This window comes from Epinephelus fuscoguttatus, linkage group LG23 (genome assembly GCF_011397635.1).
Source record: "Epinephelus fuscoguttatus linkage group LG23, E.fuscoguttatus.final_Chr_v1".
NCBI classification, from domain to species: Eukaryota; Metazoa; Chordata; class Actinopteri; order Perciformes; family Serranidae; genus Epinephelus; species Epinephelus fuscoguttatus.
The window spans coordinates 16,164,070-16,190,278 of record NC_064774.1 but is presented as its reverse complement, the minus strand read 5'-3'; the positions used below and the strand labels follow the sequence as shown (position 1 = coordinate 16,190,278).

At 39.0% G+C, this 26,209-nt stretch overlaps 3 protein-coding genes across 4 annotated transcripts in view; 2 read left to right on the top strand and 1 right to left on the bottom strand.

Moving 5' to 3' along the window:
* The window catches only part of LOC125883376 (uncharacterized), a 55,804-nt gene extending 51,591 nt beyond the window's left edge, over window positions 1-4,213 (top strand). For both annotated transcript variants that reach the window (XM_049567602.1, XM_049567601.1), the window contains exon 2: window positions 2,130-4,213. In XM_049567602.1, the coding sequence (XP_049423559.1) occupies window positions 2,162-3,577 (1,416 nt within the window). In that variant the 5' untranslated portion in view covers window positions 2,130-2,161 and the 3' untranslated portion in view covers window positions 3,578-4,213. The remainder of the gene's footprint in view (window positions 1-2,129) is intronic.
* Window positions 1-15,025, bottom strand: part of LOC125884327 (L-selectin-like) — a 55,865-nt gene extending 40,840 nt beyond the window's left edge. The window contains exon 1 of the mRNA XM_049569225.1: window positions 14,997-15,025. The gene's annotated coding sequence lies outside the window, so the exon portion shown is untranslated. The remainder of the gene's footprint in view (window positions 1-14,996) is intronic.
* LOC125883373 (protein translocase subunit SecA 2-like) lies at window positions 941-25,926 on the top strand. The gene is made up of 2 exons (XM_049567598.1): window positions 941-1,970; window positions 23,613-25,926. Exons 1-2 carry the CDS (start codon window positions 974-976, stop codon window positions 25,190-25,192), a joined length of 2,577 nt encoding a protein of 858 aa, XP_049423555.1. The 5' UTR covers window positions 941-973; the 3' UTR covers window positions 25,193-25,926.
* Window positions 25,927-26,209: the final 283 nt, after the last annotated feature.

Here is a 26,209-nt window from a genome sequence, read left to right as displayed (position 1 = left end):
CAAAATGGCTGAATCTGACACATCTGATACTGAAGTTGCAGAATGGTTGAACAACCTCAGAGTTTTACATATTATTCAGAGTTTGTTGACTTCTGACAATAATGAAAAGCATCTTCTCAACAAGCTGCAGGGACTGGTTACAAACATCAAATGGAGCCCAGCAGATACCACAGACTTGTTTGATGCTCTTCTAAAGCGATTTGAGTCAACAACTGACCGATCACAGCTCCTCTTGTGGATGTTGAAGATGTTGCACTGTATAGAGATTAATTACATCACTCCGAGTTGGAAATGTCGGACAAGAAAGAAGAAACTCATTGAGCTGGTCCAAGACGAGACTGTGACAGATGAAGATCTCAAGAACTGTTTAGCCGATGACCCAGAAAAGCAACTGGGTGAAATTCTTGAGGAAATCCGTCAACAAAAGTTAAATCAAATTAATGAGGAGCTCTTAGATGATGTGAGAGACATTGTGTCATCAGTCAGCAAAGGTCTAACTTCACACAATGATGGATCACAGCACAGTGACTTGAAACAAGTGTTGCTGAAGCTTTGTCAGGCAGCTGAAAAAACTCACTTCAGACCCCGACTGACGCAGATGGTGAGCTGGTGTATCATGGCTCTTTCCAAAACAGGACGGCTAATTCAAGTTGGCACTGGAGAGGGCAAGTCATGTATTGTGGCAATGTTTGCCGCTTTTCGAGCTATGAGAGGAGAAAAGGTAGACATCATCACTAGTTCACCAGTTCTTGCAGAGAGATTTGAAAGACTGGTTTTATGACATTTTGAAAATCACTGTCAACTGCAACACCAACAAACAAGCCAAAGACTTAAAAAGTGCTATAAGTGTCAGGTTGTGTATGGTACTGTGGAAGACTTTGCTGGAGACTGGCTTCACACCACTTTCAATAGAATGGACATATTTGGGCAAAGAACATTTGAATGTGCAATTGTGGATGAAGTTGATTCCTTGATGCTGGATAAGGGCCTCCATGTGGTCTATCTTAGTAGCGATATGCCTGCTTTGCAACATCTCAATCCACTCTTGGCTTTCATATGGGCCACTGCTAATCAATACAACAAGATTGGCTCAGAGACAACTGTGGGACAAAAGTACCCATTTTACCAAGTTTTACTTGAAAACATAAAGTGCAAAGATGTTGACGAGTTCATCATCCTTCAGATGGCTGAAGACACAGGTATACTGGCTAAAGGTTCGGTCAAGGACCTGAGAAAGAACTCAAGTCTCTTGCCTGACAAAACTGCAGGTGTTACTGCTCACCAGTTGGCAAAGTTCTTTCAGACAGTAGAGGGGAGATTCCCATCTTGCCAGTTTGCTCTGCACTGCATGAATGATGATGGAGTAATAGAGGAACTGAAGAAGGTATCACGAAAAGAAACGACTGGAAGACAGAGGGTGCCTCTGCTTTTGATCAATGGAGGCTTGTGTCAGTACATGTACTCTGATAAAGACAGTGTACAGAGAGCTGTGGAAGCAGAAATAGAAGATGTCCTGTGTTTTACACCATGTGACCTGAGCCAAGATAAATGCTGTCTCTATGTCCCAGGCTTTCTGTCAGATCTGGTCAAATCTAAACTAAAGGTTTGGATTCAAAATGCATTCCATGCACAAACCATGACAATGGGCCATGAATATATCATTGAGGAACATGGGATTGTGCCTGTTGACTACAGCTGCACAGGTGTTGTTGAAAACAACATGAAATGGACAGATGGACTACAGCAGTTCATTGAAATGAAACATGCAAAGTCCAAGTTGACTGACATGACAGCCATCACAAACTATATGTCCAATGTTGGCTTGCTGCGAAAATATGGTGATCAGATCTTTGGACTCTCTGGAACTCTTGGCCAACAAGCAGAGACTGAGACTTTGCAGAAAATCTACAAAGACATCAAGACCTGTCAGATACCTTCATTCAAACGCAGAAAGCTGTTTGAGGTAGAAGGTGTGATCGTAGACGATGAAAAAGAATGGATTGGGAAAATCTGCAAAGTTGTTACTGCACAAACCAACCCTACTCTTTACAGGGATGAAAGGGCTGTGTTGGTCATCTGTGAGACCATCAATCGAGCAAAGGTTCTCCACAACGCTCTAGGAGATAAAGTCCCAAACAAGAAGCTTTACATAAGCAACAACATGGACAATACTGCAATCTTCGCAAAGAAACTTGAAGCAGGAGACGTCATCATAGCAACAAACCTTGCAGGTCGTGGGACAGACCTTCAGGTCTCTGATCAGGTAAAGAGAGCTGGAGGTTTGTTTGTTGTGCAGACCTTCCTGCCAAAGAATGCTCGTGTGGAGGCCCAGGTATTTGGTTGCAGTGCCAGACAAGGATCTCCTGGGTCTGCTCAGCTCATTGTCTGCTCCAGACATCTTTCAGAATTATTCAAATTGTTGGCTTTATTAGGCAAACATCGATCTTTTCTGGAAAATACAACTAATGACATGCTAGTTTATCGACATCTTTTTGTAGTGCAACTCAGATTGTCCCAAAAAAGCCCCAGTGATAAGGTATCTAAATCTTTGACTTCAACAGTGTTGCATATTTTGACAAAAACCTCTGATTCAGAAACAAAGACAGTTAAAGATGCCAGAGATGACTCTGTGGAAAAAACACTAGCTAGCTACTTGGAGTGTGACATCCCAGAGATACAGAAAAAGGAAGAGCTCTTCAGTCAGTACCTGGAAACACTAGATGAGGTGTACAAAAGCAGTAACAACAGGCCAGCAGATTCAGATTTGTCTGCACTGAATGAATTCTGGGGTATGTGGCTCCTCACAAACTTCAATGAGAACGATTCAATCATGGATTTAAAACACAAACTAGGTGAAGACCTGAAAACAGCCAGGCAAAAACTCACAAAGACAGAATCACCCTCATCAAACCTGCACCACTACATTGCATTTGGCAATGATCTGCGCAAAAAGGGAAATCTTGCAGGGAGTATCGAGATGTACACTAAGGCCATAAAGGAGGACCACTGTTGGGCAGCAGTTGCATATTATAACTGTGCTTTTGCATCTTTAGCCAAGGACAGGCATCAGGATCCAAACTGCATCAATCAAATTCTGGAAGATTTGCAAAACGCACTCAAGTCTGTTGAGTTCTACTGTGAACAAATTCAGGTCACTCAAAGATACTCCACACAAGTCAACAACCTCTGCAGTGATTCAACCACCACATTTGACAGTCACATGAGAGCCAGACACCAAGTGTTGCTGTGTTTCAAGGCAAACATAAATGAGGCCAGTAAAACAGCACACAGGGCCAGAGACTCTGGTGGGAGTGTCAAAGTGGAGGAGACTCTTGTCTACTTCATGGTACCACTGGAGAATTTTCTGTTCTTGGCAGTCCTTTCGACTCAATGCCTGACTCACATCCGCTCCAGAGACCCTGTAAAGTTGCTCCAGCTCATCAGTCACCCCTCCTTTGACATTGTCAGTGAGCTTAGGTGTCTTGAATCTCTCGGCCTGACTCATGTTTATACCTTAGAAGCACAGATCTCTCTGGGTAGATTTTTAGCAAAGACACTACTTGGGATCATACGCTGAGCTCTGCATTCAGCACTGAAGCAAAACAAATCAAGGAAGTAATAGAGGAGATGTTGGTGTTGTAAGGAAAACTTGTTCGCCACAAACTCTCTGGAACTAAGAAACACAGCCTACTTCAAGTTTGCTGCAGGTTAAGTTCATCTTTTACTTCAATTTTTTTTTTGCAAGTTTCATCCTAGTTTCAGTTGTTAATGCATTTTTGATGTTAAGTAATGCAGGCTCTGTTTCTACTGTGGCAGTAAATATAATATGCTATATTTTTGTATTAACTGTTGTCAGTTGAATCGAACAATTGCAAATTAATCTCTATTATGGAGAACTTCGATGACACCAGTCAAATAACTCTTAATATTATTGTAAATGTTTTTACACACACGTATATATACATAGTGCAGTTTTGAAGGAGGTTTTCCAGTTTTGCTCTATTTTTTCCTATGTTTTGTTTTTATTTGATTTTTAAAAGATACATGTACTTGTTCCCTTGATTCTTTATTATTATTCATTCAAATGACGATGACAAAATAATGTTGTGATACTGATACTACAGTGATACTGTATTTAATGTTTTACTTTTTGGGACATATACCTGAAACATTGTGTAAAATGTGTAGCTGCAAAGTCATTGTTGATTGACACAAAAGGATTAAAGAAGTAATTAAGTTTTTTTATTAAAAATTCATTTAAAGTTTACATTTTGAAGAGCGAAAAACTGACTTTTAAATTACAATTTTAAAGACATTTTGATTCTGTATATTAAAAATCAAGCTATCATCACAGAAACTGGTTGACTGTTCATTTGAAATACATATTACAAAACTACACTTACACATCGAGTAATTATAGATTTAAGAAACAACTCCATTTATTATTTTCACACAGTTTTGAGAGATATGAAATATTCTTCATGTGAACAGATACAGACTTCTGCATGAAGGTTGAGCAGGAACTAAATATAATTATAGCTGCTGCGCAGCAATGGTCGGGGCTGGGCAATTTTAGGCAAAATTAGGCAATTGTGAGCAACACACACACTAAAACAAAGCATATCACAACATAGGAGTTACATCATATAATTATGGCATGCCCTTCAAATTGTGGATGAGTGGCTGAAGTGATCAGACTCATAATATACAAAGGAAAGAAAAACTCAAGAACAAGAAAGTAAGAATAACATTAACTGCTAGCAATTATAAACAAACTGGCCTGATCTAGCTTAAAGCTAAACATTATCCATGGTGACAAAGATGAAAACATGTTTTAAAATATAAAAGTAGCTATTGGATAGACTCTGCATATTGACTGATAGCTAAGCCAAATAAACAGGGAAAAGAGACAAGGGATAACAGGGAAAAGTGTTGATAAAGAGTATTTGTCTCTCTGCAAAACTGCCTGGCTCATAATTATTTTAACATTGGTAGTCTCTAATCCACATAGCATGATGCCTGAACATAGGACTTTCACATTAGAATGCCTGTTTTGCCATAACTGAGACTTGAACTCCCAACTTCTGAGACTGAGGTCTGTCTTCTATCTCACTGAGCTAATTGGCAAGTGACAGTTCATGTGTGGCTTCACAAATTGAGCAAGCCAAGCATCAGGGTGCCAGACAGTAGCCATCCATGCCATGGAAAAGCACATTTCAAAGTGAAAGTTCCAAAGCTGTAGCACATATGGTTGATTTGTTATGAATTTTCAAAGTTTTGAAATTTAGAGGCTTGCTGAAGCGCCACCATCAGGACTATTGTCTTGTGTTTCCAGCTGAGGACATCTGGCATGGGACTGGACCTTTATGAAAAGTTTGGGGAGATTTCTCATATGGAAATGTTGCACGAGCTGAGGCTTGAAGTCACAATCTTCAACACCAAGAACCATCCTCTATCTCACTGAGCTAACTGGCAAACAGAAATGTTTTATGTAGCTTCACAAACTGACGAAGCCAGTCACCTGTGTGCAAGACAGCAGCTGTTAGTGTGTAAAGGCAGATGTCAAACGACTGTCAAATATTCAGTTATTAAGACAAAAATCCGAAAATACATAAATTGCATCTAGACAGCATGGAGATGTTGGTAATTTGTTTTTAACAATGATTTATTGGCTCCACAAGTGAAAAACTGATGTTTAAAAATACCATTTTTGCATTGACTCCAATTGTTCACATGAGAGCGAAATTCAAAATGTTGTAAAAATTTGATGAACATTGAAAATGTATTTAGCAAGAATTTGCAAGTATATGTTTACAATACCGTTTACAGTCAAACATTTTGATGCACTGTAGGCTCAATTTTCAATAAATCAAAAATCTGTGTGGATGGTTTGTGTAGGACAGTCTGAAGATGCTCTGTAGCAAGTTTGGTGTCAATTGAGCAAAAATTGTGGGAGGAGACAGGTTTAATAGGTTTTACAGTTTTTGAAAAAAACAGAGTGATGGATTTCATAATTTGCAATAGGTTTAAATGTACAAAAGTTTCTTCAGTATTGGGGCTACATTTTGGTGAAAGTTGCAAATCTGTAACACATATAGTTGATTTTGAACTTTAGAGGCTTGCTGTAGCGCCACCATCAGGACTATTGGCCTGTTTTTGCAGCTGAGGCATTCTGGCATGGGACTGAACCTTTGTGCAAAGTTTGGTGATTTTTCGCGTATGGGAAGTAGGATTTCCTCGGAAGAAGAAGAAGAACGTGCAGGATAACAATAGGGTCCGGGCAGCCTAAGCTCTATCCATCTGTGTAATTACACTTCGGTCACTGTGTGGTATAACGTGGTACTGCAGTCTGACTACACGGGGGACTGAAGTCATCTAGACACGTTTGGCTGTGGGACAGTATCATGAAATTTTGTGGGATTCACTGATATTGGAATGCACTAGCGTATTTGTCACAGTGTTAAATTTATGCAAGTACAAATTTTATGCAAGTACAATAGTGAAGGAAAATATATACCGCGTAAAGATGTAGTCAGGGTTAAAGAAGAACTTGAAGAAGTCTGTTGTTCAACACAGGTGGAATTAAAAGATATGAGTATGTCTTTACATTTTCAATTTCCACTGTTTCCATGTGCTGCTTAATTACAACCACAGAATGTAAACAAAGATGGACAACAAGACAGCTCCACAAAAGTGAAGCCAAACTGTCCATCGCCCCCTGGTGGCAGGCTGCAGTACAGGTCATAAAGCCAGCCCTCTCCAGAAGGGACATGAGCCAAACTAAAACCTCAAAGTACACATCAAATACATTTTTCCAAAAGATGGTTTCTGTCATTTTAGGTAGTTTGTATCACACTGTTGTGTGTTCAAGTGTTTGCTTTCCTGATAAGTTTGGATTTCATTAGTTACTTAGTGCTATAAAATGGGGATTTACAACATGATTCAATCAATCAATCAATCAATCAATTTTATTTATAAAGCCCAATATCACAAATCACAATTTGCCTCACAGGGCTTTACAGCATACGACATCCCTCTGTCCTTATGACCCTCGCAGCGGATAGGGGAAAACTCCGCAAAAAAACCCTTTAACGGGGGAAAAAAACGGTAGAAACCTCAGGAAGAGCAACTGAGGAGGGATCCCTCTTCCAGGACGGACAGACGTGCAATAGATGTCGTACGGAACAGATCAGCATAATAAATTAACAGTAATCCACATGACACAATGAGACACAGAGAGAGAGAGAGAGAGAGAGAGATGCAGGTAATGACAGTAGCTACAACAACATTATTGAAAGTAATAATATTATAGTTATAGTTCTGGTTACTGTACAATATGTTGAAAGTATGTATTAATATCTGGCAGTATACATGTGTGACAATAGTCATATGTGTATAATAACAGTAGAAGCATGACTAATGACTAATGATGGCAGCAGCAGCAGGAGGCATCTGGCAGGACCACGGCAGCAGCACAACCACACACGTCACACTGTCCAGGCACCGCTGCGATATGAGTTAATCTAAGAGACAGTGGAGCACAAAGGCTCCGGAGAAGAAGCTGAGTTAGTGACATCCAGAATGGCCAAGTTAGCAAGATGCAGTAATAGAATACGAGAGAGAGAGAGAGAGAGAGAAGGAGAGAAGGTGCTCGGTGTATTATAGGGGGGTCCTCCCGCAGACTAGGCCTAAGTCAGCCTAACTAGGGGCTGGTACAGGGCAAGCCTGAGCCAGCCCTAACTATAAGCTTTATCAAAGAGGAAAGTCTTAAGTCTAGTCTTAAATGTGGAGACGGTGTCTGCCTCCCGGACCGTAACAGGAAGATGATTCCACAGGAGAGGAGCCTGATAGCTGAAGGCTCTGGCTCCTGATCTACTTTTGGAGACTTTAGGGACCACGAGTAACCCTGCGCTCTGAGAACGCAGTGTTCTGGTGGGATAATATGGCACTATGAGCTCTCTAAGATATGACGGAGCTTGACCATTTAGAGCTTTATAAGTTAACAGTAGGATTTTAAATTCAATTCTGGATTTTACAGGGAGCCAGTGCAGAGAAGCTAAAACAGGAGAAATATAATCACGTTTTAGTTCCTGTTAGTACACATGCTGATTCATAACTGTATGAGCCAGTCAGTGGGCTTATGCGTTCAGCGGTTTTGCTCGCCATCAGCCGGACAAGTGTATGGACAGGAAACTTGATACCACCGAAATCCCTACTGCACAGACTCTGGCTGCAAATGATGCCACCACAGCAAGATGGCAGTGGCTGTATCCAGAATACTTTAGCCTCACTTCTGTACAGTGGAGTTAAGAGGAGACATGTTGAGAGGGAACTATTTCCAGGTCATGGGAGGAGAGAGGAGGCGAGGAAGCATAATTTAGCATGATGAAATTTAGACTGGGATCAGAGGAGAGGTGTATGTGGTGATGGCCAAATGAGGCCTCATGAACCACTGTCTTTATTTTCTGAAGCCACCAGATGGTGCTGTCTGTTCAACAAAGGTTTGAAAGCACACTTCATTGCAAGTGCTTTATCTTCAAACCAAGAGTGCCATATGGCGGGTCAGAAACTAAAGAAATTGGTTTGTGAGGCTTCATTTGGCCATCACTAGGTATATGGTATAATAATAATCATGAATTATACATATTATACACATTATAATGTGAACATCCAGAGTCTGCTGGGTCTCTTCTTGTAAAATAAACAACAGGAAGTGATTGTTTTATGAAACAAACATCATCAACAGCAGTTTGTTTAAAAGTGTTTTCTGATCTGATGCTGTTTTTGGCAGGACGACATCATTCTGTTACAAATCACTGTTAAAATACCAATCAGTTTTACAATGTAGTTAAAGTTCGGTTACGTTGAAGCACAAAAACAATGTTTAAGTAAAGAATAGTTTGGGTTAAATTAGCTTTTGTTCAAGTTAAAAAAAGAGAGGACCACTCTGTCTTTTAACACTTTATTCAGCTTCAGAGAGAGAAATTATCTGTTTACACAAAACTCCAAAATGTGATAATCAAAGACAAAGATTTTACATAATATAACCATCACCGGATCTTTATCAAAACCTGAAAATATAGTAAAATGTTCCACATTTGAATACATATAGCAAAAATCAAACCAGTACACTGTAGACTGGTGTATTCATTCCAGTTCCTACCATAAAGATGTCGACCATACACACTGTGAATTATACAGAAAATACAACCTCAAAAGATGAATTAAAGCTCGATTGTAACTGAGAGTTAACTTCTCTGTCTTAGGCTGGTGGATATATGATGCTCGTCCGATATATGATATATGACGTTATTCCGTATTCTCACAGTCCCAGTATAGTTCAAGCCTTTCTAACACCCACACTTTAAGAGAAATAAAATACAACAACAACAACTCGAGAAAATAACAAATAGTGATAGTTTAGGTGCCATTACAGTAGTGATGGCCAAATGAAGCCTCATGAACCACTGTCTTTATTTTCTCACCCCACCAGATGGCGCTCTTGGTTTAAAGATAAAGGCTGAAGAACTTGCAATGTTCAAACCTTTGTTGAACAGACAGCACCATCTGGTGGCTTCAGAAAATAAAGACAGTGGTTCATGAGGCCTCATTTGGCCATCACTACTTACAGGGTCACATCCTCAGTAATCTGATGCTGCTTTGAAACTGACTTCAATGTAGCTACTTTCTCTCTATTTAAATCTGCTGTTAAAAAGTCTGCTGGTGATTTCACATCTCTCCCCCTCAGGTTGGGATTACTACATGTCCCAGAATGCCGTTCAACAAACACATCTTATAGTGTAAATGTTTCCAAATGTAACACAGCACTGCAAACAAAGTGAGTAAATGAATCAAAGGCCTGCTAACAGTGAGTATAGAGGGTTTGGCACGTAGAACAGATGAAATTAAACTTCTCATTGTCATTCTTTTTGAACCACTTATGTTCTCCTCCTCTGTCCATGGCTCCAGACATGTCACAGTCATCCGCTGGTACACCTGTGACCCAGTTCTTATAGGTGACCATCTCTTCATTGACCCAGAACCAGAAACCCAGAGTGCAGGTGTAGCGCAGTCCCAGCCAGACGTAGGGACTGTTGGCCTTCTTGGCTTTCTCTTGGACCCATCGCTGCTCGTCAGGGTTGGTGATGGAGACCAGGTCACAGTGGTTCATTCTGCAGTACTTCAAGGCATCGTCCCAGGTCATGTTCTCCTTGATCAGGATCATTTTATCTGCCATGGAAGAAACTGAAATTTTGTGGACACTGTGAAATCCTGTGGAATATATGAAAGAAATTCAACATAGTAGCTTCTTCATGAGCTCACCTTGTGTCTTGTCCTCAGTAACAGTGGATGATGAGGGACCTGCTGTTGTTCCTTTCTTTGTGGTTGGCTCTGAAACAGAGGCTCATATATGGTTCATGATGTGAAGCTTTGCTGGGTAATATTATTAGATAATGTCACGTGACAGTGTTGCTATGATGCTGATTCATTTCTTTTTAATTCAAATATATGACAGCTTCCAATCTAAGCAACACACATCACTTTTCTTGTGCTGCTTTCAGACGCTTTTCACAAGTATTTTAACCTTTGAACCTTTGAGCAGTTTGGTGCAGTTCCTTTGACAAACATGCAATGAGCAACTTGGTAAGGAATATACCACAAATTGGCAAAAAAAAAGATTTAGAATTTTTTTAATTTTTTTTTTTTTAATAGTACAGAAAAATTTTTCCCAGGTGATTTCCTTGTTTGGTTGTATTTAAACAGCTTTAGCAAGTCGTGCATAAAGGATTAACACAGCCTCTTGACCTGCTTATGATATATCATATTGACCTTTATTATGAGACACACATCCCCCTTTTTTCAGGACTCTTTTTCTAAAAAGATTCTTTCAAGATCAGATTTGTTTTTTAAAAGAAAATATTAAAGCTGACAAGAAGGCACCAGTAAGACACTGAAGAACTACATATATAAAAACAATGTGAGCTGATATATATATATGTTTTAAATGAAACTGTGTTTGAATAGGCCAAAAATGAAACTGCAGCTTAGTGGGAGGTCTATTTCTAACATTATCCAACCATCTATTGCTTCACTTGTAGTAGCTTCTTCATGAGCTCACCTTGTGTCTTGTCCTCAGTAACAGTGGATGATGAGGGACCTGCTGTTGTTCCTTTCTTTGTGGTTGTTCCTGAAACAGAGGCTCATATATGGTTCATGATGTGAAGCTTTGCTGGGTAATATTATTAGAAATGTCACATGACAGTGTTGCTATGATGCTGATTTATTTCTTTTAAATTCAAATATATGACAGCTTACAATCTAAGCAACACACATCACTTTTCTTGTGCTGCTTTCAGACGCCTTTCACAAGTATTTTAACCTTTGAACCTTTGAGCAATTTGGTGCAGTTTCTCTGAAAAACATGGGGGAGGGACATGGTAGAAAATGTCCCTCAAATTGCAAATAAATAAATAAAAGAAAAAAATCAGAAAAATATTTTTTAAAAATGGTACAGAAATCTTAGAATTTTTCCAGGTCATTTTCTTGTTTGTTTTAAATTTTCTTTTTCTTGTTTTATCTCTTTTTTTTTTTTTAATTTTTTTTTTTACCAATTTCTTGAATATTTTTGGGTCATTGTTTCTTTGGTTGCTCATTGCCTTCTTGCCATTTATTCTGTAAGAAATCAAGTCAGTCTGCTCAGGTTTCAAAGGGTTAAACCATTCTTAAACAGCTTAAACAGCTGACTACAATACACCAGTAAGACACTGAAGAACTACATATAAGCAACACAAGGTAACCATGTAAAAGTGAAAAATAGAAACATAGATCATACTTTAATTAGATCCCGCCTCATTGATCACTATAATCTTAAAATTGGAATAATGTTTTTACCATGAGATCTGTGAAACCTGGATGTCACATGATTGCTTCACTTGTAGTAGCTTCTTCATGAGCTCACCTTGTGTCTTGTCCTCAGTAACAGTGGATGATGAGGACCTGCTGTTGTTCCTTTCTTTGTGGTTGTTCCTGAAACAGAGGCTCATATATGGTTCATGATGTGAAGCTTTGCTGGGTAATATTATTAGATAATGTCACATGACAGTGTTGCTATGATGCTGATTCATTTCTTTTTAATTCAAATATATGACAGCTTCCAATCTAAGCAACACACTGATATCAGTTTAATCCATTCTTAAACAGTTCTGTCATTTTGCAATCAGCACTATTAACCCGCGTCCTCTATTTTGAGCATGGACATATGAATTTGAGATGTCTTCTTCATGTCGCGGTGTCCACAGCGTAAGTGCTTTGTGCCGCTGTGCGAAACTGACAGTCTGTGGACACTTTAGCCGGACAGTTAAAGAAAGCATTTATTGTGAACCAAAACAGATGTATATTTCTTGAAGTGAGAATACAGACAGAATCCAAATGTGAAATCCTGTGTGGAATATATTAAAGAAATTCAACATACATACACAAATATGTAGCACAAAACAAATACTGTTAGACAGACTCTTGCAAAACTCACCACCATAGCAGAAGAAGGGTTTTGTTTTATTACACTCGGAGCTCCATTTTCCATCCAGCAGAGTCACAGCACATTTCTTGCTGCTGTCTTCATCTCTGAATAACTCCAGATCCCAGTATCTGAAAGAGTGATTGCTCCCATCTGACCACCTCCAGGAGTCTCTGAACAGGCCGATCCACACGTACTTGTTTGACTTATACTCTCTCTTGAATTCGTCGTCCTCTAACTGTTGGTCTCCACTGACCAGGTCAGTGTGATGTTCTCTGCAGTAGTTCTGAGCCTGTGGCCAGGTTCTCATCTTGTCTTCAGTCAGATGGAATCTCTTGTTGGATTGCCTCCTTTCTGTGGGATAAACAGACAAACTAAGAAACACACACTGTTTACAAGTTATTTCATCTCATAAAAATCCTTTTTTCTTATTTAAACAGGTGAAACAATAACGTGAGATAAATTAAAATGAATCCACTGCAGGTTCACATGTTTACAAGATCAAAGTGTGTGTGATATAATAAGGTGGATCACATCATTAAAAGTAGGACTGGATTAGAATTCATTTCTGCATGTAGAGAAAGAGACATTTTATCACCACACTTACCAGTAATGTTACTTAAAAGTAAATAAATAAATAGAAAATAACACCAGTTGACTTTTGACTTTTAAATATCTAATTTTTTAACCTTATCAGCCAAGTTTCTACTTAATCCCACACAAAAAGAGGAGGTATATGTCAACGAAAACTATTGTTAGACAGGATGATCTGCTGTATACACATAATAACATTATTAGTTACATATTCTCACCATCATAGCAGATACATTTACGAATCACAGAACAAGGGACATCGTTCCATTTGTGATTGTACATCCGCACACATTTCTCATTTTTAAATAGGTAATCATTCGGCTGTCCCTCATGCCATCTACTCTCTCTATCATTGAACTCCAGCCCTGGCAGAGACCACTGCCAGTGCCACATCCCTCTCTTATTTCTTTCAGGGTCGCTGTAAAGCCCAATCCAGGCTCCATCTTGATTCTGTGCAGAGTCACGGAGTCTCTCCATGTCTGTCATGTTAGACACTGTGGCCAGGTCAGTGTGATGCTCTCTGCAGTACTGCTGGGCTTCAGTCCAGTTCTTCTTCTCTTCAACAAAGTGGTACTCATGGAGGTGACACATGAAGAAGGAACACTGACCTAATAACAGAGGAAATACTGCAGTGATGGAGCAGACAGCATTAAATCAACATCATGAGTACACACCTACTACTTACTCCACGCCTCTTTATTCACTTAGATTTCTGAGTTTCTGGATGATTTGCTCTTTATTTCATGATAAGAATGAGCTTTAAGTGAAATCATTTCATGGCAGCAGCAGCAGCAGCAGCAGCAGCACTGCTGTATATGTGATAAGATGATCCACTTACCCATCAGAAGGAGCAGAAACAGACTCCACTGCATCTTTGCTCTGTTAGATGAAACTGATATTTCAGTGTGCTGTGAACCAAACACAATGGATTTAACAAATATTGTCAGTAAAATAAAAAATAAACATTTTAACTCTTAACTGTATGTCCATTAAAAACAAGAAATACACACACAAACAAAGGTCACCACCCCCTCCAGTTTATGAGGAAGCAGAATGATGTTTAGCAGCTAATATGCAAATTAGGATGAAACCTGCATGAACAGATTCACACTGTGAAACTGTCACTGTTTTCCAGCTCATGAAAATTTCTTATTTGAATAAAACACAAATAATGTAATGCATCAGGCTGAGCCAATAACAAACAAACACCTGTACAGTATAGTGCGACACAACAACCCTGCATATTGTTTATTATCATGCTCTGGTTTTCATATATTCACCTTACAATACACTGCTACTATCAAAAACATGTTGTGTTTCAGGAGTGGGTGAGACACAATGACGTCACGGGAATGAGAAACAAAATAGAGGATAATGCAGAATTAAATTGTTTACTGTTTCTTCAATATATAGATTTAACACCCAAAAGCATGCAGAAGAAGATACGTAGTGTTTTCTCAGCCCTGAGTCTGCAGAGCAGGCTGCATGCATCCCAAAAAAAAGCTCCATAAACCAAATCCTGAGCCTGAGAGGTAAAACCCAGGGCAAGAAGACGTCCACTGGCCTCACAAAGCTTCACAGTATTGAAGCATTGTTGGATTTCTTTGCATTATAATGTCAGGTGTTCTTGTTATTGTGTCCACTCTTTGTAAAACACGCTGAACTTTGCATGAAATTAAAACTTTAAAATGATAAACTGTGATTATAAAACATGTCACAAATGAGCTGAGCTGTTTGCTAAATCTGGCAAATACAAAGACAAAGTGCAAATCTGATTTGATTTGAAATGATGTGAAATATATACTGAAAAAGACATTACTCTTCTGTCCACCTCTGCACACACAATAAATAATATATCAAGTGACACAACAGAATCATAACTTACATCTTCTGTCGTCCTCTCAGCTGCTTCACTCTGGTGTCTCTCCTTGTGTGCTGATGAAGACTAAAATGTCCCCCAGGTAGATGCTCTCTTTGAGCCGCCTTCACCTGACGTCAGCATTTGAATATCAAAATACTCAAGTCAAAAATCTCCATAGTCCAGAAAGGATCTATTGATGACAACAATACATTTACATGATGCAGCGGGAAATAAAAAGAGGAACACACTTTCCTCTTTGCTGGAAAGCAGTAAGAAAGGCGTCATTCAAAAATATCCGCCAACAAAGAGAATAAACTGAACTCATGTTTGTTACTCTGAAAATATAGATTTTTTGCATTGTCAGAAATATAATTATTGTTACGCCAGCAATGATTTGAACATATTTTTGTTGTTATTCTGTTTCTTTTCATTCACACTCACAGGCAAAGTCAACAATGCCATCAGTTTACAGTGAAACTAAAGTCCATTTATACGACAGTAAATAAGTCTTTAGGTTAGCCTGTACAGTATATTTGTACTGGTACTACTTGTACTGACTGTAAATTCTGGAAATGCATGTTTCTCAGTTATTTGCTTCAACAGTAATTTAATTTGTATGTGTTTAAACAGGTTTGTGGTGTCAAACTCAGCTTAAAGGAACAGTGTGTAAGACTTAGGGGGATTTAGTGGTGTCTAGCAGTGAGGATTGCAGATTGCAGAAAGCTTCTCCAGGTCAGGATTCCTCCAGTGTTCATTGTGCAGGAGGTTTTTACTGAGAGCCGAATTATCCGCAGAGGTCTCCTCCTCTCCAGAACAAACAGACCAGGTGATTAAAACCAGTAAAACACTGATTAAAGCAGTTTTATATTACAAATCAGTGTTTCTCTAATGTTGTTGGGCACATCGTGGACAGGCTGCTCACCGAGCTCCTGCTAATGTGGGCTCATCTTGTTTTTTCTGCAACTTAAGACGCAGACGTTCAGGGGGTTTATACCAAGAGCTAAATTATCCGCAGAGATCCCCTTCTCTCCAAAACAAATGGACGGAGGTTATTTGAAACTGAAAAAATATGTACATGTAAATATGTAGATATAAATAGCCCCTTCTAAGGGTACAAAAACATGATGATTTGTATTTCCAGGTGATTATACACTAAATAAAACATCTTATCATATGATTTTCCATTTCTACCAATATGTCCCCCTACATCCTACACCCTGGACCTTTGTAAAAAAAAATATTTTTCTTTCCTTTTTTTGTGGTTTAGGGTCTTCTTGCTGCTTTTTAGTATGTTTCACACAACCAAAACTCACATTGTAGCTCAAGTTGGGCCCCTAACATTGTAAGTGTTACATCATTTTTCCATGTCTATTCAAATAGCTTCTATTTGCAGGTGACATTTTGCATGTGCAGAGGGAAACAAGTAGAGAACAAAGCCTGGTTGTTTTTTTGTTGTCTTTATAGAAGGGTGTTGGGTGGAGAGACAGGAAAATTAGTTCCAGGAAAAAACCCCGTCCATGCTCACTTATCTCACCCATCTCTTTTTTGTCCACCTCACAGTACATTTAATTCATCCTGTGATAGAGAGGCCTGTATACAAGTCTACAGAACAAGACCGCTCTGAGGTCACAGAGCAACTGTTTGAATCCCCTGACTGTACACCAATAATCACACCGACATGTCAGAAATATTAAATAAGTAACCAGGTCTCTCAGCAGTCCACTGCAGGGGAAACTGTTTTTTAAGAGGCCAATAAGTGTGCATAAAAAACAAATTATGTGTGTGAACAGATGGACAATCTGTGTGTAAATGTGTAATCTGTAAATATAAAACACCTTCCACAAATACAAAAAAAGATTTGTAAACTCACAAAAATATTATGCAAGTATAAAATGGATCTGCAAATACACAAACACATTCCACAAATAAAAAAAAATATCTGTGAATACATTAAAGTAATTTGCAAATAAATGAAAAGCATTTGTGAATATCTTTCTAACATTTACAACGTTCGAACAGGCATTTGTGAACTCAGTTTTTATTTGTGAATCGAAAAAACATTTGTGGATCTCAATTCTACACGTGTGGATTTGCTTTTTACACACACAGAGTTTTGAAACAAACTTTCCGCTGGTCCGAACAAAAATGCACCCCTATCACTCGGCCATTTTCGGAAAGCACGTGATCACCCAGCTGATGACGTCATTTCCGCATGTCAAAGTAAGAGCACGCAGTCTTTCTATGAGCTGTTTTTTTTCTTTCTTTAAATAATCAGCGATAAGTAACGTGCATTCATTCTTTTATGTTAATGTCATACAGTGAGTATTAGTGTGTGTTTATTTGTTCTATAGAGCTCGTAAGCCACGCCCCTTCCTGTAGACCTCTAGGCTCTGAAAATATGAATGGGAGTCAATGGAGAGAAAATTATTATTTTCTGGTCCCAGTCATTAAATGCCTTGGATTACACAAATGTTTTGTGTGGGTCTAAATAATATTTTTTCATGTTTTTCAAGAGTTTGACAGTTTATTGTATGATTCTTCAGTTAAAGGCTGTGGAAACAACGTAATGAGAAAGACTACATGTCGCCTATGTGACGTCACGTCATCACACTTGCTGCAGGCAGGTTAGCTGATCAGCATATGTTACCATGGTGATTTATCCTGGTAAGAAGTGAACCATCTTCATAGTATTGAAAACCCACGGTTAGTCTTGAAGTTACCTCACAAAGCCAAATCCTGCTCCACAGGGTCAGGCCTCTGGTGTGGCTCATGCTGCTGGTGACACACCCTTCAGCACCTGTAACAACAACCAGAGATGGTTAGGGCAACAGGGACACCTAGTGCATGGGAGGAGGGTCAACACAATACTCTTTGCTTCCAAGAAGTCACCTGATTGTCGGGAAATGAAAGAAAAACAAACATCAGTGAATGTGGGGGAATTCACTGATGGACATGGTATGATTTTTGTACACAGTCTCCACATGGCATTTCTATTTGTGGCTGTACCAGACACAACACTACAAAGGTGATACATGAGGCTCTGGGCTGGCCCACTCAAGTTTTACATTCCAAAGATGCCTTACTAGATACGGCACTCCACCTTTGGACTATCCTCAGGTGATACAAAGTGATACCGCTGTATCTACAAAAACTAGGGATGCACGATATTGGATTTAATGCAGATACCTGATATGTAGATATATAACAACTTATTCAGCCGATAAATGATACTGACATCGATATATCCACTTTTTCCCCACTTAATTTTAGTGATCATCAAGTCTCTTCTGTAGTAGCATTATCATCATATTATGCATGCATACTCTTATCATGACGGCCCACCAGCAGATGGAGACATGAAATACAATGCTTTTAAATGTATATAATATCTATTCATTGTGCAAAATAAAAACAGCATGTTGGCCAATGCTAATAGTTCATTTTAAAACCAATATTAGACGTTACCGATGATGCACTGATATCATCAGTACGTTGGAAGATTCGATACTTAATTTTAAAGCCGATATCAGTTGATACCAATGACGTGCCGATATTATCACAAGCATCCTAACAAAAACATTTGTTTTATTAATTCTGAACAAGTGCGTTTTAAGAAAATAAATGTTAATTTGAATATTTAAAGGGCAAAATGAAAAGATGCACTGGTCAGTGTTGAGATTTTCTAGTTTGTTTACACAAATGGCTTCATTCACGCTAGTGGAAAGAAAACATCCAAAATACACATTTAGGTTTATTTTAGTTCCGATTTCTCTATGGAAATGTGTGCAAAAAGTGCATATTTGATTAGATAATGTCTCTTGCATATTTAAACATAACATTTCAGAAAATGTGTCAAAAAAATATATAGATATCTTAATATAAGTAATCAAACTGGGGAAGTTTCATGCTGATATCTATTAGATATGAGTTTTACCGTATTCACTTGTTGTGTCTCCTTAATGACATAGGATTGGTCTCTTATTTATGTATGTCTGTCTACTATTGATACGTATATCAAAATTAATAAATGCATCTTCACTTTAACACATTTAAATACGTGATTTTAGGGTAGCTGCACTGAATTGGATGACTACCACTGGTCTGTGTAAAAGCAGCACAGTTATAGTAAGTAACTTGATTACAGTAAGTCACATTCACAAGATGCAGGAAAGTCCTCAGGAGGCTTAACAGGTTGGTTAAAATGCAAAACAAACAAAAGAGATAAAAGAAGAATCTGCGGGGCACATGTTGCAGATGATCTCTGGTGTCCTTGCAACGCGCTTCGCTTCTCGTCTTGTTCATCCTGTTAACAGGTGAGTATCAGACTACCACAATATATTGCATTATCATTAAGTTAAGTTAAGTTAAGTTAAGTTAAGTTACATACTGCAATTAATAGTTGTAATTTCTTTGCATTTGCTTGTTGGAGTAATAACATAGCAGAGAATAAAAACTGCTGACTCAGTTGTGAATGAACCTGTTCAATATAAATGTGTGCTCCTGCAGATAGACTGAACAAAAGTTTTAACACAACACTTTTGTTTTTGCTCCCCTTTTTCACATTTAATTTAAAGATCTGAGACTTTTTATGCACATGAAACTTCTTTCTCTAAACGTTTGGTCACAAATTTGTTAAAATCCAGGTTGGTAAGCACTTTTTCAAGATAATCCATCCACCTGACAGGTGTGGCATGTCAAGATGCTGATTAAACAGCATGAGTATTACGCCAGCGTGGCTTGATATGGTCACAATAAACGGTTGCTCTAAAATGTGTAGTCTTATCTTGGAAAAAAAAACACTGATTAGGATTTCACAGGACTTGAAACACTACAGAAATGCATTTCTTGGTCAAAGAATCAGGTGTGACACTATTTGCCTCACGCAGTGCGACACCTCTCCGTCACATAGAGTTGATCAGGTTGTTGAATGTGTGAAGTTAATGGCAGGAACTGGAGTGCACTGTCTTCCATGCTGATCCAGAGCATATGAAATGCTCAGTCCATGACATGTCTCATGAGTGTGCCAGCCATGCAAGGACTGGAATTGTGCACAGATCCTTGCAACATGGGCGTTGCATGATCATGCTGCAACCTGCGGTCATGGTGGTGGATGAACGGCATGAGAATGGGGCTCAGGGTCTTCATATCTCATCACGGTTGCTTTTGCATTCAAAGTACTAATAATCAATAAAATGCACTTGTATTAGCTGTCTGTAGCTTATGCCAGCCCATACCACACTCTCACCCGCCACACCTGGTATTTCTCACACATTAAAAAAAATTGTTATGATAATGCCCACCAAGTTCCATGCTGTATATGCAGTGGAACGTGTTGCAAGACGCTGTGGGTACTGTAGAGCTCAACAAGAGCTTGCCACGCTCCAGCCAATAAAACTAAGACACAGCTACCCATCAGCCAATCAGAAAATAGCAATGCTGTATCTGGGTAAGGTTAAGGTACAGGTGATCTGACTTCAGCAACAATGTTTAGAATAGGGTGCACACACAAGACAGTGGTGCCTCATCACATGTCAGTAAGTCATCCCATCATTTGATTTTGAAGCCGACTGAATGAAATTACTTGTTGCAAAAGGAAAACAATGAGAGCTCATCACAGGGAGTATCAGCTGTTACCTGACAGTTTGACAAGACCGCATGTCAACTTTAGCCAGTAGCATCCTTGCTAATTTCAGCAGCTATTTTAAACACCTGTTTCTAGACCTCGAGTGTTGTAGGACTAGTTTGTGTTGACAAGAAAAATACTCCCCTCTCTCCTCTCCTCTCCTCTCCTCTTTTTTGCTCCCCTTCTTCCAGAAATTTTGAAGTCAGTAATTGCCTTATTTGAATGAATTTAAAAATACCAGTGGCATTAAACGATGAGTGCATATAGATGGTTGATGACTTATTTGAAATTTGAATCCTCTATAAACTACCATACCCAAGGCCTGCCACATTGGTGCCCTGTCCCCCATCAACCTACCATCCAGCAAAAATCTTACTCTGAACTGAGATCAAAACTTGAGAGCCCTGCATAACCCCACCGCCACGATGGGGGTACTTTGTTTACAACGTTAGCATTAGCAAACTGCTAATGCTACTGCCCACACAATGCCATTTGCCATTTGCCCACTCCAGTTGGTAAGAACAATCTTGCAGGTGAAAACCCTAGATATTTAGGTCTTAGGTTGTGTGGTTACATGTGGTCTGTGGTTGTATGGCTGGTTGGAGGTACTGCCAAATTCACAGAAACAACACTGGAGATGGTGTATAGCACTGACAAGAAAATTCAGTTGATGGGCAACTCTGGTGGACATTCAATTCAATTTTCAATTTTATTTATAAAGCCCAATAAAATAAATGTGCTGTGCACACTTTGCAACCAACATTTAAGAGAAATGTATCTTCTGAGTGCATGGAAAAAGTCTTAGGTCTTTAATTTAAATCTGTGAAAAATGGGAACAAAAATGCTGCATTTAAAAAATGTTCAGTGCATTTGAACAACGCCTTGGCACACACCAATAGTTATTTAGTATATTGTTATCACAACATTATAGTGTATATCATGGTAAAGAATGTGTGGGAATTGTGTACAGTTTTAAAGTCAGAATCTCAAAATCCATTTTTTTCCATTTCTGTTTTGACCAGATTTGACAGTTTTTCTACAAAATGGCTGAATCTGACACATCTGATACTGAAGTTGCAGAATGGTTGAACAACCTCAGAGTTTTACATATTATTCAGAGTTTGTTGACTTCTGACATAATGAAAAGCATCTTCTCAACAAGCTGCAGGGACTGGTTACAAACATCAAATGGAGCCCAGCAGATACCACAGACTTGTTTGATGCTCTTCTAAAGCGATTTGAGTCAACAACTGACCGATCACAGCTCCTCTTGTGGATGTTGAAGATGTTGCACTGTATAGAGATTAATTACATCACTCCGAGTTGGAAATGTCGGACAAGAAAGAAGAAACTCATTGAGCTGGTCCAAGACGAGACTGTGACAGATGAAAACCTCAAGAACTGTTTAGCCGATGACCCAGAAAAGCAACTGGATGAAATTCTTGAGGAAATCCGTCAACAAAAGTTAAATCAAATTAATGAGAAGCTCTTAGATGATGTGAGAGACATTGTGTCATCAGTCAGCAAAGGTCTTACTTCACACAATGATGGATCACAGCACAGTGACTTGAAACAAGTGTTGCTGAAGCTTTGTCAGGCAGCTGAAAAAACTCACTTCAGACCCCGACTGACGCAGATGGTGAGCTGGTGTATCATGGCTCTTTCCAAAACAGGACGCTTAATTCAGGTCAACAGTGGAGAGGGCAAGTCATGTATTGTGGCAATGTTTGCCGCTTTTCGAGCTATGAGAGGAGAAAAGGTAGACATCATCACTAGTTCACCAGTTCTTGCAGAGAGAGATTTGAAAGACTGGCGAAAATTTTATGACATTTTGAAAATCACTGTCAACTGCAACACCAACAAACAAGACGAAGACATTTTAAAAAAGTGCTATGAGTGTCAGGTTGTGTATGGTACTGCTTACAAGTTTGCTGGAGACTGGCTAGGCCAGCGATTTGAAAGGAAAGACATATTTGGGCAAAGAACATTTGGATGTGCAATTGTGGATGAAGTGGATTCCTTGATGCTAGATAGGGGTCAAGACTTTGTCTATATAAGTAACAATATGCCTGCTTTGCAACATCTCAATCCACTCTTGGCTTTCATTTGGACCACTGCTAATCAATACAACAAGATTGGCTCAGAGACAACTGTGGGGCGAAAATACCCATTTCACCAAGTTGTGCTTGAAAACATAAAGCGCAAAGATGTTGATGAGTTCACCATCCTTCAAATGGCTGAAGACACAGGTATACTGGCTAAAGGTTCGGTCAAGGACCTGAGAAAGAACTCAAGTCTCTTGACTGAAAAAACTGCAGGTGTTACCGCTCACCAGTTGGCAAAGTTTTTTCAGACAGTAGAGGGGAGATTCCCATCTTGCCAGTTTGCTCTGCACTGCATGAATGATGATGGAGTAATAGAGGAACTGAAGAAGGAACCACGAAAAGAAACGACTGGAAGACAGAGGGTGCCTCTGCTTTTGTTCAATGGAGGCTTGTGTCAGTACATGTACTCTGATACAGAGAGTGTACAGAGAGCTGTGGAAGCAGAAATAAAAGATGTCCTGTATTTTACACCATGTGACCTGAGCCAAGATAAATGCTGTCTCTATGTCCCAGGCTTCCTTTCAGATCTTGTCGAGTCAAACCTAAAGGTTTGGATTCAAAATGCATTGAAAGCACAAAAAATGACAAAGGGCCATGAATATATCATTGAGAGACACGGGGTAGTTCCTGTTGACTACAGCAACACAGGTGTTATTGAGAACTTCAGAGTATTGTCAGATGGACTACAGCAGTTTCTTGAAATGAAACATGAGTCCAAGTTGAGTGACATGACAGCCATCACAAACTATATGTCCAATGTGGGGTTGTTTCTCAAATATGGAGATAAGATTTTTGGACTCTCTGGGACTCTTGGTGAACAAGCAGAGACTGAGACTTTGCAGAAAATCTACAAAGGTTTAGAGACCTGTCAGATACCTTCATTCAAACGCAGAAAGCTGTTTGAGGTAGAAGGTCTGATTGTAGATGATGAAAAAGAATGGATTGGGAAAATCTGCAACGTTGTTACTGCACAAACCAACCCTACTCTTTACAGGGATGAAAGGGCTGTGTTGGTCATCTGTGAGACCATCAATCAAGCAAAGGTTCTCCACAACGCTCTAGGAGATAAAGTCTCAAACAGAAAGCTTTATATAAGCAACAACACGGACAATTCCGAAGTCTTTAAAGAGCTTCAGGGTAGAGATGTTATCATAGCAACAAACCTTGCAGGTCGTGGGACGGACCTTAAAGTGTCTGATGACATAAAATCAGCTGGAGGTTTGTTTGTTGTGCAAACCTTCCTGCCTGACAACGCTCGTGTGGAGGCCCAGGCATTTGGTCGTAGTGCCAGACAAGGATCTCCTGGGTCTGCTCAGCTCATTGTCTGCTCCAGACATCTCCCAGAACTACTCCAATGGCTGATTTCAAGGGACACACAGAATAAGACGAATAACCTGCAACATCTTTTTGTGATGCAAATGAGGTCCTACAAAAGAAGTCACAGTTACAAGCAATCTAATGATATGTCTTCAATGCTCTTACATATCTTAACTGAAATCTCAAATTCAAAGATGAAGAGGGTGAAAAAGGCCAGAGATGTCTTTGTGGCTCAAAGACTAGCTCACTATTTGGAGTGTGACATCCCTAAAGTAAAGAAAAAGGAAGAGCTCTTCAGTCAGTACCTGGAAACACTTGATGAGGTGTACAAAAGCAGTAACAACAGGCCAGCAGACTCAGATTTGTCTGCACTGAATGAATTCTGGGGTATGTGGCTCCTCACAAACTTCAATGAGAACGAATCAATCATGGACTTAAAACACAAACTAGGTGAAGACCTGAAAACAGCCAGGCAAAAACTCACACAGAGAGAATCACCCTCATCAAACCTGCACCACTACATTGCATTTGGCAATGATCTGCGCAAAAAGGGAAATCTTGCAGGGAGTATCGAGATGTACACTAAGGCCATACAGGAGGACCACTGTTGGGCAGCAGTTGCATATTATAACCGTGCTTTTGCATCTTTAGCCAAGGACAGGCATCAGGATCCAAACTGCATCAATCAAGCTCTGGAAGATTTACAAAATGCACTCAAGTCTGTTGAGCTCTACTGTGAACAAATTCAGGTCACTCAAAGATACTCCACACAAGTCAACAACCTCTGCAGTGATTCAACCACCAGATTTGACAGTCACATGAGAGCCAGACACAAAGTGTTGTTGTGTTTCAAGGCAAACATAAATGAGGCCATTAAAACAGCACACAGGGCCAGAGACTCTGGTGGGAGTGTCAAAGTGGAGGAGACTCTTGTCTACTTCATGGTACCACTGGAGAATTTTCTGTCCCTGGCGGTCCTTTCGACTCAATCCCTGACTCACATCCGCTCCAGAGACCCTGTAAAGTTGCTCCAGCTCATCAGTCACCCCTCCTTTGACATTGTCAGTGAACTTAGGTGTCTTGAATCTCTCGGCCTGACTCATGTTTATACCTTAGAAGCACAGATCTCTCTGGGTAGGTTTTTAGCAAAGACGCTACTTGGGATCATACGCTGAGCTCTGCATTCAGCACTGAAGCAAAACAAATCAAGGAAGTAATAGAGGAGATGTTGGTGTTGTAAGGAAATCTTGTTCGCCACAAACTCTCTGGACCTAAGAAACACAGCCTACTTCAAGTTTGCTGCAGGTTAAGTTCATCTGTTTGATTTTTACTTTTTTTTTTTGTTTTGTTTTGGGGAAATTCCACATCCTTTAAAAACCATGTGACCCTAGTTTCAGTTGTTAATGCATTTTTGATGCTAAGTAATGCAGGCTGTTTCTATTGTGGCAGTAAATATAATATGGTATATTTTTGTATTAATTGTTGTCAGGTAAATCTAACAATTGCAAATTCATTTCTATTATGGAGAACTTCAATGACACTAATCAAATAAGTATTAATATTATTGTAATTTATCTTACACACATGTATATACATATATACATAGTGCAATTTTGAAGGAGGTTTTTCAGTTTTGTTCTATTTTTTTTCTCCGATATTTTGTTTTTTTATTTGATGTTTAAAAGATACATGTACTTGTTACCTTGATTCATTATTTATATTAATTCAAATGACAATGACAAAATAATGTTGTCATACTGATACTACAGTGATACTGTATTTAATATTTTACTTTCTGGAACATATACCTGAAACATTGTGTAAAATGTGTAGTTGCAAAGTTATTGTTGATTGACACTAAAGGATTAATGAAGTAATTAAGTTTTATTTTCAATTCACTTTGAAGGACTAAGAACTGACTTTTTTAAATTACAATTTTAAAGACATTTTGATTCTGTATAATAAAAATCAAGCTATCATCACAGAAACTGGTTGACTGTTCATTTGAAATACATATTATGAAACCATACTTATACATCTAGTAATGACAGATTTAAGAGACAACTCCATTTATTATTTTCACACAGTCTTTTAGAGGTAGTGAAATATTCTTCATATGAACACACCACATATACACTTCTGCATGACAGTTGAGCAGGAACTAAATATAATAATTACACTTCTGCCACTGT